This window comes from Mauremys mutica, chromosome 9 (assembly GCF_020497125.1).
Source record: "Mauremys mutica isolate MM-2020 ecotype Southern chromosome 9, ASM2049712v1, whole genome shotgun sequence".
In the NCBI taxonomy this organism is placed as follows: Eukaryota; Metazoa; Chordata; order Testudines; family Geoemydidae; genus Mauremys; species Mauremys mutica.
The window spans coordinates 35,703,591-35,718,396 of record NC_059080.1 but is presented as its reverse complement, the minus strand read 5'-3'; the positions used below and the strand labels follow the sequence as shown (position 1 = coordinate 35,718,396).

General features: G+C 38.1%; 1 protein-coding gene across 3 annotated transcripts in view; it reads right to left on the bottom strand.

Moving 5' to 3' along the window:
* The window catches only part of DIAPH2 (diaphanous related formin 2), an 834,834-nt gene that overhangs the window by 745,208 nt on the left and 74,820 nt on the right, over positions 1-14,806 (bottom strand). For all 3 annotated transcript variants that reach the window (XM_045029932.1, XM_045029931.1, XM_045029930.1), the window contains one exon: positions 11,779-11,799. In XM_045029932.1, coding sequence (XP_044885867.1) covers positions 11,779-11,799 — 21 coding nt within the window. The remainder of the gene's footprint in view (positions 1-11,778; positions 11,800-14,806) is intronic.

Below are 14,806 nucleotides of genomic sequence, written 5' to 3'. Positions count from 1 at the left end.
GGGGCAACTGAATCTTTTCTTTACACATGAAGGGTGGGGGCTGATGGAGCTCAGCCCCCTGTTGCTATGATGAGGATGGTTACCAGCCATATTGCACCATCCATCCACCAGAAAAAATTAGGGCCAATAGGCTGATGACGAGGACGGTTACCAGTCCTTTTGTACCATCAGCTGAGGCTGATGATGAGGATGGATTTCCATCATTTTGTACGATCAGCTTATGCTGATGATGAGGATGGATTTCCATCCTTTTGTACCATCAGCCGCCCATGGCGGGGGGGGGAGCAAGGATGTTGGTGTTGAGTGCTGCACTATCGCGTCTATCTGCAGCATTCAGTAAAGATAGGGTGACATGTAAAAGAGTCAGAGGATTGTTTTACCTTTCGCTTCTGGGGGTGGGTGGGGGGTGGGTGAGTAGATTGCCAAGCTATGCCCTGACCCGCGGGCACTGTGTTTGACGCTAGAAGCATTTGGAGCTCAGCCAAGAATGCAAATAATTTTAGGAGGCTGCAGGAACTGTGGGATAGCTTCAGTCCTCCAGTCCATGCGCATCCATTTGATTCTTTGGCTTTCCGTTACGCTTGTCACGCTGCAGTGCGCTGAGTCCCTGCTATGGCGTCTGTCTGGAGATTTTTAAAAAAGGATTCTGAATTTCATCTTCTGTAACGGAGCGCTGATAGAACGGATAGAACGGATTTGCCTGCCCTTACAGCGATCACATCCGCATGGTCCATGCGGGAGCTCTTTTTTTTATTTTGATTTTGGACTGCATCGCCACCCGTGCTGATCGGAGCTCCACGCTGGGCAAACAGGAAATATTCAAAAGTTCGCGGGGCTTTTCCTGTTTACCTGACCACTGCATCCGAGTTCAGATTGCGGTCCAGAGCGGTCACTGGTGCACTGTGGGATAGCTCCCGGAGGCCAATACCGTCGATCAGCGTCCACACTAACCCTAATCCGATATGTTAATACCGATACTAGCGTTACTCCTCTCGTTAGGGAGGAGTACAGAAACCGGTTTAAAGAGCCATTAAAATCGATATAAGGTGCCTCCTAGTGTGGACGGTTTTGGCGTTAAATCGGTTTTACGCTCCTAAAACCGATTTAAACGCCTAGTGTAGACCAGGCCTCAGTTTCTCTGACCCATGGGCTGGTTCCTTCCTGGAAGTTCTTCTATACCCAGGTCACATGGGTCAGGAAAATAGGGAGCACTGAATGTGTCAGAAAGAGGTATTATTACCCGCACAGCATTCTGGATATCACAAGATTGGGGAAGGGGAGAGAGACAGACCAATCGACCTTGGGTGGGCCACATCTCCTTCCCTCTTGCACTGGAGTACCTGATTAGGCTGCTTTTGATCCATGCTCACTAATCCACTGCCTCTAACAATTTTTAACATGGCATACCTCTGAACAGCTAAGGAAGCTTTTTCCACAGACAATGGTCACAACAATTATCTTCCATGATGTGAAATTTTATCCAAAAGCTATTGTACAGAAGTGCAGAAAAAAATCATCCTGAGCCAGCAACAAGTTTAAGGTCTTAAATACTGCAACCATGCACCACTAAAAGACAGAAGATTCATGGCATTAGAAAGTCAAGACCCATCCAGGTGACTCAATCAGCATTTATCCAAGTACACAAGATTAAATGAGAAAAAAAATTAAAACCTCATTCTAAACAGCTTTTTTACACTAACATGCAATGGTTTTAAATTCTCAACTACCTTCGGGCTATAAGCAAATGTCCTATTTAAAAAATAGATGTCTCTCCTTTGTAAACAATACAGTTTTATTTTCTTCTTGATAAACTAATGACAAACAACCCATCTTCCACAAAGGTGCAGAACCAGAAATAAAAACTTTGGCACCATGTTCCAAAGTTGGACATGCTGAAAGAACTGAAGATTTGATGCTAATATCTGCTCTAAAACTTTTCAAACTTCATGGACCAAGTATTATTTCATTTGTATCTCTAGCTATCTGCAATTATCAGCAGTGTACTATGCACTTCTTCGGAGATTTCTTTTAGAACAGTGGCTCTCAAACTTTTTTTACATAGCAAGCCTCTGAGTACAACCCCCCTTATAAATTAAAAACACTTTTTTATATATTTAACATCATTATAAATGCTGGAGGCAAAGCGCAGTTTGGGGTGGAGGCTGACAGCTCACGACCTCCCATGTAATAACCTCGCAACCCCCTGAGGGGTCCTGACCCCCAGTTTGAGAACCCCTGTTTTAGAAGGTACATTGTTCTCTCTTCACTCCTAATAATTAAATCAAAGAATTAAGAGTGTCCAGTGAGACACTTGGGTATAGCTACATCTTGAGCTGGGGTTGAGCTTTCCATCTTGAAGAGAAACACTCATGCTAGCTGTGGTTGAGATAGCGCATTAAAAATAGAGTGTAGCAACAGCAGTGGGAGAGGTTAGCTACCCCGACTGTGTACCCATTCAATACCACAGGCACAAACTTGGGGCAACGCGCAATGCAGAGGCTACATTCCATTTTTAGTATACAAGCTCAACCAGAGCTAGCATTAGTATGTCTCCTCAAGCTGGAATTCACTCCCGCCCCTAGCTCCAAGCATAGACCTACCATTAGCAGTCCCATGGATTTCTCAAAACTTTCCATACTGCATAACTAAAAACAAAAATACTCACAGCAAAGCTAAAGTTCACACAAACTTTTCTGTGCAGAAGAGTCATGTTCCCCCAGCAGAAACACTCCCCTTCCATTTTTATACATATCATGGATCATTTGTTGACACAGTTTTTGTTTTCAGTCTAATTTAAGGCATCAATTCTATGGCAGAGATCCTGTCCTTTTTACTTACTTTGAAAGCACCACTGCTAAAGCATCAAAGTAATTAGTTAACTATGAGGAGAAAGTGGGCAGTTGTTGCAATTTACCGAACTAGTCAAACATCTGATTGCAAGTTCATTCCTCCATTCTGACTTTTGTATGTTATTACACCATTGATGTCTTTGGGGCAGGCCCACATATTACAATTAGTGAGGACAGATCATACCAACTCATAGACACAAATATATTTATTCATTTGTGTGGCTGTGCTGTTAACATTTGTGTTGGAAAAAAATAGTTCAACACTAAAGACTTTATTGGGGGGGGGGGAGAAAAGAGACCGGTAACTCAGGATCCCTTATTTATCTATGGCCTATTTCCAACCACCAACACTCTACAATTCTTTACTTCATAGTTACCTTCTCTTCATTGGAGAAGAGCTGGACATTACTAAGTAGTCATCATCACAAACCAAATGGTTGGTATCCCCAAGGGATTTAATTAATTTGAAAGTAGAGCTGTCCTTCCACACACACCCAGAGCTATGCACCCAGCCCCCTTAAAGCCTTCCCAAAGTAACAGGTCAGGAATCAAAGAGAAAAGTCAGGATCCACATTCCAGAAGCACAAAATGGGGCAGCCCAGCACTTCTAATATTTCAAAGCACTACGAATCCCATCAACATCAGATGACAATAAGAAGCTTTTAACACCTGTTTCATTGTACTTTATCAGAATTACCATAAACATGTACAAGTTCTTTTTTAAGGCTAAAGCATCAGAATGAGCTTTGCCAGATTACTCCTGTTATACATGCCTTGCATCTTTAGTAATGATGAGCATTAACATGAGCTACTTATGCAGCCCCTTAAGCTAATTCTTTTTCCTCTCCGAGATAAAGGAGTTGAGCAATTGAAAATGATTTGAAACAGGAGCTGGCATCCACCAACTGTTGCTTAAAGTAACGATTTAATAAAGAAGTATTTCTTTATGATTCAATGATTGCTTGATACTGCAAGGTTCTTTTGTCTGGCCTCTAATAATGCTCCCTAGAATATCCTATTCTCTACACAACAAAATAATTATATAGAGGTTTTGGCAAAGAAGCTACCGCCCTATTGAGCTGGCATTACAGGAAAATAGCTGTCTAAGCTATATAATTCAATGAGATTTTTAGAATTAAAGTATCTGTAAATCAGTTTTTAAAGCTATGGTGTTCAAAACCGAGAACAATATGTAAAATGTTCCTTTACCAAAGGGAATGACTAATCTTCTGCACAGCTTTGATAAGTTACAAGAAATAGGTTTATCTCAGAAGACTGGTTATGATTAATATTCAGCTCCTAAACCTCCTTAGCTCTGTATGGTCTCTGTCTAACTGAGACTAATAAAGATAGGTTAGGCATTTTTCATATTCCTTTTTCACCCATGACTTGAATCTAATAGGATTTAGTATGCATTTGGTATTAATTGTGTCGGGGATTGCACTCACTGCTATAAATCCTTTTTTGTACTTTTAAAAGAAATTATGAAATTTCTATTTTTGTTTCATTTTAACTCCGGTTATCAGCCATATTTACTACTTCTAACAGGATACAACTTGTCAAAATGAAATGATTATATTGTATTTAAATAAATAGCTTCATTTGACCTAGACATTTTGCAGTATTGATGCAAAATATAGTAGAGCAAAAACTGCATGTTCATGAGATAGTCTGGATCTCTTTCACACTCCCTGGGTCAGCAGAGCACAAACATGGAGCATTAACTTTCTGCTAATGAATTTCCAGGATAAAGTCAACATGGAGGACATTGTCCATCTAGAAGTGTGGGCATATGAGCCATCAGTTATGCCTATAGCAAATGATATAGGTATGAAGATGAAAGATGGGTGTCTAGAAACAAGGCATGTTGATTCTTCAGCATGCCAACTGTGGAAAGTATGAAAATCAACCTCCTGACAAATAAGCAATGCTCTTACATTGGGGGAAAGGGTGAATTATCTTTCATGCACAACACCACATTTAAAAACAAGAATTGAAATGTTGGAGCAGGATACCTTTAACAAAACACTATGAATTTGTACATTACACATGTATGCTGCTTTTTATATGAAATGTGTACTTTTCTACCCACTTCTTTACACATCATTAAAGATAAGCAACTGAAGAATAAAATGGCATCAGAATTATTTTTTTTTATTCCCAAAGTCAGAGTAATGATTTAAAAGAAACAGCATCAGGCTTTAGCACCTCAAATTAGAATGTCTATAGTAGATAGGAACATAGAAGAGGCAATACTAAAAAGCTCTTACTAGCCTAAAGAGACTTGGAAAATGGTTTTGTCTGTTAGTTAGGCACATGATACCTGTAGCAAGATGGCACTACTGTGCTTGGGATGCCAGTTAAGTTTGAGGCTTGCACCCTCTGTGGCAGCTGGTCCTGGCAACACTGCACTGAGATATTACTCATCTGATAAAACTAAAGGGGGGGGGGGGGAGTACTCCAGACATCAAAGACCAGCTGTGGTAATTAGCCAAGCTTCATCAAACAACACTTGGATTTCATGGAAACCTAAGCACTTGTATGTTACCTAGGAGCTGGCTTATGTGGTAGCTCTGAAGTTAAATTGCCATCCCTTCACAGCAGCCAGGACAGGATGCTTCGAGGAGGTATATTAAGGTACACTAAAGTTGCAGCCATTTGGACCTTAAAAAACAAAACAAAAAACCCCTCCTGTCACTGTTCACCATTCACAACTAAACGGTTATTTCCTTATATTTAAAGAATCAAGAATGCCTACTGATTGGCACTATCTAAACAGCAATTAGTTTACCTATATGCATACAAAACTATTACATCTGTACATCAGTTTTAAGTTTTGGCTTTTGCTTTGTATCAAATGTTATAATGGGTTGTAGAGCTACAATTTTTTTCTTTATTCATTTCCATATTAGCTTTTCAGAATGGTTATTTTCACTGCTTATGTCACAGCGAGTGCAGACAACAAAAATACACTTCTACCCTCATATAACACAACCTAATAGAACACAAATTCAGATACAACGTGGTAAAGCAGCGCTCCGGGAGAGTGGGGGAGGAAAGAGGGCTGCGCACTCCGGCGGATCAAAGCAAGTTCAATATAATGTGGTCTCACCTATAACACGGTAAGATTTTTTGGCTCCCGAGGACAGCGTTATATCGAGGTAGAGGTGTACTCCATTACATTAATTTAAAAATGTTTACCTCCATAAAAAAATTCCCCTCCCCCAACACAGTAATTAAATATTTGGTTGTACTTGATTTGCTACCAAATGAAATTCTCACATTTTATGCTTTTCATTATTTAATTGCAATATATATGGTATGATACAAGGGATGGCAAAGGCAGTCCTGGTGTGACTTATTTCTTATCTTACTCCATTGTTTACTCAAATCGTCGACCTTGAAGATACAATGCTCACAAATAATCACTGAACACTTGAAAAAGAGTGAAGTGATTTTCTGAATAAAGAGTGTCAGTTAATTTATTTGCCAAATTAATTACATTCAAAGTCCTTGTTTTGCAGTCAATTTTATTTATTTATGTCTAGATCTGTGGAATATGTCCCAAATTCAACTACTCTGCACTCTGGGTGACATATAACAGTTTAAGTTAGTTTCATCATCATTCTGAGAATTAAACTGCTCACCCCACACTAACCCTGCACTATTACTAACTACTAAAACTTTTTAAACAAAACAAAAAACTTAAATTCCTCAAATATCACCCAAATGCTTTAAGTAAAGCTAGACCTTTGCAGCATATCTGGAAGGTTAATCTAGATGAAACAAGACCCAAAGCCAAGGGGTTTTCAAACTGAACACCCTGCCAACAGCCCCAAACATATTTATAAGGAATCTCTGCTTTAGGAGCCTCTGCTCATCTCAGCTGAAGTACCATGACACAAACTAAGGTGGACTCTTAGCATTTCCAGGAGGTCGTCATCATCATCTTGGAAGCTCAAAAGCTAGCCAGGATAGCTTAAGGTAGTTGTCAATACTGTAGCCCTAAATGGAATATTAAAACTTTAAAAAAGTCTTTGAAGTGTTAAGGAACTTCCTAAAAGCATAGTCATCTTAAAAATTAAGTACTTTCCCTGCTAAAACCGTCCTATCTATTAACACTCATTTACCACTGATCAGTTGGCGTATGGGAAGAATGGATTTTTTTTTTAAGTGAAGGGCCTGGGTCTATATCTGTACATTTATCAGCAATCAAAGGAAGATCCTCATTCAGCATGAAGTAGGGTTGCCAATCCTCCAGGGTTATCCTGGAGTCTCCATGAATTAAAGATTAATCTTTAGTTAAAGATTATGTCATGTGACGAAACCTCCAGGAATACATCCAACCAAAATTGGCAACCCTAGCATGAAGTGATGGTACTGGTACTCCAAGCACATAGTAGGAGTGCCCAAGTAAGATTTTAGAGAGACCAACTGCTACAATCCTCATTCTTCTGATGTATGAAGCTGCAGTCCAAAGCCCCACTTTTCACAATCCATGCAAACCAAGTGTCCTGGCAAGTTTTTAAACTTGTTTTCTGTGTTCTGCTTACCAAAACATATCCCTGCATTCTGAGCTGGAGAAATGCTCTGATCTGCCACAATCTGTTATACAAAATTGCTGGTGCAGAATGGCACTGCTGACATTTCACCCAGTGGTGGGTGCATTACAGTAGTTATAACATGTTGTGATACCTTAAGATTGAAGGAATGCTTTAATACTTGATAAAAATTTGTTAAGATAGTGAGATAGATGTTAGGACAAAAAAGTTACATATCACCAGGTTGTGTTAAACTGCGACTAAAAAATGTAATATTCAACTTGAAAAAACTGGGGAGAAATCCATCTGTTAGGTCACCAAAATAAGAAATATATGAATTGTAGACACATTCCTTTTTCAGAAGTGGACCTCAGGATCCGAGAAGTAAACATTTACTGAAAAAAAAGTCATTTTAAAGCTAATGAAGCAAGCCTTTAACAATATGCATTGTTGTTTTAAAACAAATTAGTTACTTTTTTCCTCCATCCTTAGGAGATGGAGAACAACTTAGTGCTCAGCAGGATTTCCAGTAGTATTCAGTGAGCACTTTTCACCGTAAAGTCCTATATTTTAAATATATTTAAAACCTAAATGAGTTGACTTTCTAAAAGATAAAATTGGTTTCCTTGATGCTGCCTCTCTTTTCAATAGTGATTAGCATTATGCAAGCACTTCACTGAATTTCTTCATATTTTAATTTTAGCCAACTGAATTTGCATATTAAAGAAAAAAGATTTATAGCTACTTAATATTTCTTTTATGCATAAATAGATACTTGTTGAGGTTTTCCTGCAAAGCTTCAAGTGATCCGAATAAGAATTGAGGACACTAAGTACCTCACAGGACAGCCTTTTCTTGGCATGTTCCATTCAAAATCATCTTCTCCAGCCACAGTTACATGAGGTTTTTACTTGCCCAAAGAGATAATACAACCTACATTAAACCAGCTATTTTCATATTTTCTATTTTCATACTGCCAAACGAACAAAGGCATATAGCACATTACTGAGCAATGAAGGCAGCAAAATTGGGTTAAGGAAATTAGTTCCAATTTTTTTCAGAAAAAAATAATAAAGTTGATTAGCTTCCCAAAAAAAGTTAAAATACATATTGAATTATTTCAGAGATTTTATTTATTCAAATGATTATGACTTGAAAGCAAAGGGTTGGTGACAGATATTGTTCAAAGCTACTTTTAATCTCCCTAAATTCAAGAGCAGTACAATTCAATGTGGCACCATGCTTGGAAGTTGTGTGTTCAGCTGACTGTCAAAATCTTCAGGCTCTGAGTTTTATTTTTCCTCCTTTAAATTTATAGCAGGAAGTGTATTTCCTCCCCAAATCTGCTATGTTATTTTGCCCTTTTTTATTAATGAAGTTTAACTTTTTGGTCAGGTAAAAGTTGCTGATAAATTTAAGTTTTTTTCATAAGTTTCAATAAATGAGTCTTTACATTTTCATCTCTTCACCTGAAACATTAAACTTCTTTATAAAGATCATTGCCATCTACTAAAAATCATACTAACTTTGAAGGTTTCAAGAAATATTAGTCCCAAAACCATTTCTTGGTACCTACTGAGATTTAAATTACCTGCAACTAATAACCGCTCTTCAAGAGTTCTACCTCATGGCTTGTAAGTTGAATTCACCAGCATGATATCTATGTTTTATATATATAAATTCATGACATGGACAGCAATGCTTTAAGAGATTGCTACTAGTTCTAATAAAAATACACAAAAAAGGCAAGTTCCTCCTGCTTGGCTGTTTTATTGCAATATTAATAGACAAAAAAATAAATATTCTAAAAGAAAGGCTATAATAGTCTGCTTTCGGCAACTAAAGTATAAGAAAATACTGTAGTGCAAATCAAGACAAGCAGTAAGGTTTACAATGTGCTACCTAATATAAAATTACTTTATTACAGAACCTTCAGCTTGTATTCTAGTTCAATTATTGTTTTCTCTCGTATCTGGCATTGCCTATATTTAAAGAAAATTTATACTGACAAACATTTCCTAAAATGTTGAAATCATTCAGCAGAGCAAAGCATGATTTCTCTTACAAACTATGGCCCTTCAAATTTTAACACTACTATACTGTAATCTTTTCAGAAAAGATTATAGATGTACATCACTAACGTGTAGGTTCCTACTTCATGAGAGAACGATGGGCTCTTTAACAGATCCAATATCACCCAGGCAGCTCCTGACATTATCATCTGTTGGAGTGTGACCAACATGGGGCAGAAAGGGGTTTTATAAGGTGTTGAGAACCAAACTATTTTATAGGAAAAAGTTAATTAAAAAGTTTATAGTCTGATAATATGGGGAGCTGTTAGGGAAAAATTAATGCACCAATTATGAATCCAGCAAAATAGATATTTAGAAATCTGATTACCATTTCATTAATATCAAAGTACACTCACCTGCTAAAGACTCAGCACACCTGCCCAACTGTTTTGATTAACAATATTTGATAGACGTGCCTGGTTTATTACATCTGTAATCACAGATGTCACTCAACGTAATAAAGTCACCAGAAAGATGTCATGAGTAGTGAAAAAATGCTCACTCTGCAACATGGTAACATCCTGTTCAAGAGAGATCTGAGGACTGTATTATTTAATAATGTTACTCTAAACAAAAGCGCATTGTTGTAACCTTCAAGAAACAATCAAGAGAAATGTGCAATGGTTTGGTTGGGGAGAGGAGGGTGTTCTTTTAGTGTAGTAGCAATTCTACTCTGTCAAGGTTTGAACTATTTGTTATAAAATCTTCAAAGCTGCTTCACAGAATCCTTGGGATTTTCCTCATTTTATTAGGAATGCTGCCAGTTTCCCTTACTTGAATTATTTTCTCTTAGGACTGCCTTCAGATTCATTCACACCTGGGAAAGAATTGGTTTCTGCAGTCCCCTTTCCCAGTTTCTACAGTATAAACAGAAAAATGAAATAGGATTGACCATTTCACTCATTTTCCCCAGAATGGAAATACCTTATAATACACAGGCTGCTATATCACTACTCTGATCTCACATCCGAAGAAGCATTTGAAATAACACTATTTACAAGCCAAGGAGCACAGCAAGTAGACAGACTTTTTCGATTCTATTCTAACCCTGGCATATCTTAAATGGGATTTGAACACGTAAAATGCTGATGCACCAATTATTAGACCTTAAAATGAACAAAAAGTTAAAATTTATGGTTCATAACACAAGACTACACAGCAAAGGAATCACTGAAGTGATTCAAACAGAAAAACACTGCAGCAGACTTCAGATGAGTGGTTGGTTTAATGCCTTCTTGAAAAGACATTGTACCATAGTTACATCAATAGATATCCTGGCTCCAGGCTGTCATTTAAAATGTATGTTTTTAATTACCACACTTAAAAATTTAAAAAACTCTTTTGCAAAACTATCCTCACTTCCTGAGTCTATTCCCACAACAAAATAATATATTTGTTTAATAAACCATATAGAGATGCTGACTGTGCATCTAGAGTCAATGACACTGACCTAATCTCAGGCATTACTTTTTCCACAAAAATCTTCATCACTGCTTCTCAATTTTACATGTGAATTCCAGTTAAACATTAGATCTGCATACTTCTATTCCACAGTACTTCTGACCTCACTAATGCTTGAGCAAATACCACGTTTCATAGTACATGACATTTGTTGACAAACCCAAACCTTCTCCCATTGAACTCAATGGCAGTTTTGCCCTGCCTTCTGCAACAGCAAGATCCAGCCACAGACTTCATATATATAATGACTTTATTTGCAACGCAATGAGGTGTTACACACACTAAGTGACAAAAGTGAACAAGAGTCAAAACAGAAGACACTCCCAGTGAAACACTAAAACCACAGTTTCCGGAAGGCCTCATGTCATGCTTGAAGTCTGCATGATTACGTAAAGTTCTAGATCCTATATTCTAAGTGTCTCATAGATCCAAGTGATATTCTGCAGCAGATTTTTCTGTAGTGGACTATGAGCCACAGCTGAATATCAAGGTCTACATGAGACACAATAAGCTCAAGACCGACTGAATTTCATAACTATGAATCAAGTATTACTTTTGCAGTAAAAAGCAAAACCTGCCTCAACTGCATATAGAAGGCCTGATTCAAAGTCTGTTGTCAACGGTAAGACTCCCAATGAGTTCAACAGGCTTTGAATCAGATTCTTGAGAGATTACAGTAAATTAATAATTTCTTACAATTTTCCCCTAAACCATTAAACTGATAATATGACAAAGCAAGCACTATCTGGCATGTGTTAAGGGTGCATAAAATATGATGAAATAACTTAATGTTAAGCCTAAATTCTACAATATAAACATGAACTTAGGAAAAAACACCACCACATTTGTACTCACCGCAACTTTACTTCCAATTATCTGCATGCAGTAGTCAGCGAAGAATGGTTATAGTGTAAAAAAAACAAAAAACATAGCAAAGTTATTAGTAGGCTGCAGCATTTCACACAAGTAGTCAAATGTTTAATTATTAGTAAATAATAATTAAATTATTTTAATACTTCATTTATCAAACTAGCATATTCTGAGGTGGAAAAAACACTGAGATTTTTACTCATGTTCAGTTACTAATATTTTATATACTGAAGAGCGGTCTAGTTTGATAGCTTCATATCAAGTATTAAAAGACTGAAAAAAGTGTTAAGATATCAGGCACTAGACATTTTAACAGATGTAGAGAAGAATTCAACTACAAAGTGAATACTCCTGTAATAACATATTAATTTACATTTTACCTCTATTATTATACCAAGTGTTTTTTACTTGAACAGAGCTTTTACTATATTTTAGAGGGAACATTTCTTTAATTCAGTTTTCAGAAGCTCACTTATGTGTCTTCTAGCTGAAAGTCTTATCTTAGTATTTTCATGAAGTCCTCACACCACATTTTTGTTCAAATATTCAGTATGGATGTTTTCAACATGACAAAACCCCATAATCCAGAATTTGTGTTTTTAGAAGCCATCGTTTTTCATTGTGCCATCACTGCACTTAACAGCAACTGTGCACATAGATTAACAGGTAGCTGGATTTGCACTTAACACTTCATCCACAAGAAAACCATGCATTTCTGCTTGGTTCATTAACCCCAGATGATTTTGCCCTTAAAACCAAAATATCCCAACTTTTCTCCTCACCCATTGCAGCATGATAAGCAATTCAACTCCCTGGGAAAGGACCCTCTGTCCATGCCCACAGACTGAGACCCAAGCGGTCAAGGGTGTATGGTCCAGACACTCCTTACCATTTCGTTCTGCACCTTACAGGTTACTGAGTTTTGTTGTCTTAGATCTCCCTGAAGTTACCTACACAACTATAGTGTTGAAAAACTACAGACAGACAGCAAATTGAATTAAAACGACAAACTGTTTACTCAACTTCTCTAGATTTAGTCTTATTGTAAACAAAGCAAGGCAAGATCGTTTCAGCCTAACCAGGGAGCAACAGTAAATATCTGTAATCCCTTGAACGCAATTACCTCTGATCACTCAAATCTGGCCATCTTCTCATTGCTGTGCACTGATCCTAGCAATTACAGGCCAGTAAGCCAAACTTGGTTTGAAACTACAATACAGAACAGAATTATCAGACAAATGTACATAATTGTGTTAGGTGCTGTACCAATGCAACTTTGAGATACTAAATTCTTATTGGAGAAGGGCCAGAATAGTTTAAAATACTCGATTACTTTAGGAATCTTAATGAATAAAGGAATCTGTTTTATGAAACAAGACAACAACCTGGAACTGACCAAAGAAGAGAGGAGACTGCCATCAGTACATTTTGCCTTAAGGGGATTAGATAAGCATTTGCATTGTATGAAGTTCCAGGGAGAAATTAGCATTAAGATGGGACATTGTAAATCACAACTTGACTGCATCTGCTGAGTGTTGACCCCAGAGTACAGCTTGTATGAGTGGCCCATTGTCACGGCCATATCAATGAGGAAGGTAGCCATGGCAGAGGAGCAGAGGCATGGCATTGGGTTGTAGCTACAGAACACACAGCCTCACTTAGAAGTCCCTAAGGCACCAGACAGCCTTATTCTGGCCAAGTTACTACATGAGTCAACCAATGAGAAGTAAGTGTAACCAATGCAGGGTGCCTCGAGTTTTTGGACAGCTCCAGTAACTATCGCAGCTCTCAAGCTGGGTAATAATACTGACTTGGGTCAATTTTCATTGCTGCTACTGGCAGCCCTACAGCAAAGGTTGATTTCATTCTACTGCAAGAAAAGGTCAACTGAACCCCAGTTTTATGAATGCTAAGTCCCCTGAAAAATCATTTTGGCCAAAACTATTCTGATTAATTAAGGTTAGAGGCCCCTGTGGGCTCTCTAAAATGTAGAGTTTGGCAAGGTCCTTAATGAACCTAGAGGTTGTGGGATGTGCAGATAACGAACTCATACTGGTAAGTGGAAGGCCCTAATAGCTACAAGATGGACTTTAACAGAACTTAGTGACAAACTCAACATCTTCAAATTTAACAGGTAGTCCAATATGTGAGTTAAGTGAGAATCTGAAGCAGACAAACCACAGTAGATTTACTTCCATTTTTGAAGTTCAGTCTTCCTCATGGACAGTTTCCTATTGTTCAACAGTATGTTCTGCACTTCAAAATAAGAGTCTATTTTTACACCTACTAGCCATCCAGGAGCCAAGCCATGTAATGTGGCATGGGTAGACTGGGGTGAACAGTTTCCCCTGAGTCTTGAATCAACAAGCCCGTTGTCAGTGGCAGCCAAAAAAGTGGCCAAAACGACAGGTCCAGGAACTATATCTCCTGAGCCAGGTTGACACCATTGGATGATGTTGACTTAGCTCTTTTTCAGAAATTTGAGATGCAGTGGTGTTGGGAGACAAGCTTCCAGCAGGGTTCTTGGCCAGCACGGAAACTACCTCCTTGCGAATTGCAGTCAGGACCCTCCCCGAGTGTAACTTGCATCACTGCTTGTTGGATGCCAAAGAGGTCTATCTCTGGGAAGCCCCAAATGAAAAACAATGCCTGTATAATCTGATTCCTCAGATCCCATTTGTGGGCCTGGCAAAAATGTCAGTTCAGTATGTTGGCTACCATATTCTGCAGACCTGATAAGTATGCAGTTGTGATGTCTATCGGATGGGCTATGCATCCATTCCTAAGTACTAATCCTTTTATTCCCAAGGATAGGATCTTGCTCCTATCTGGTGGCTTACATCAGTGGTTCTCAACCAGAGGTGTGTACACCTTGGGAGTACGCCAAGGTCTTCCAGGGGGTACATCAACTTGTCTAGATATTGTCTACTTTAACAACAGTATACATAAAAATCACTAACAATGTCAACTAAACTAAAACTAAAATTTCATACAGATAGTGACTTGTTTATAC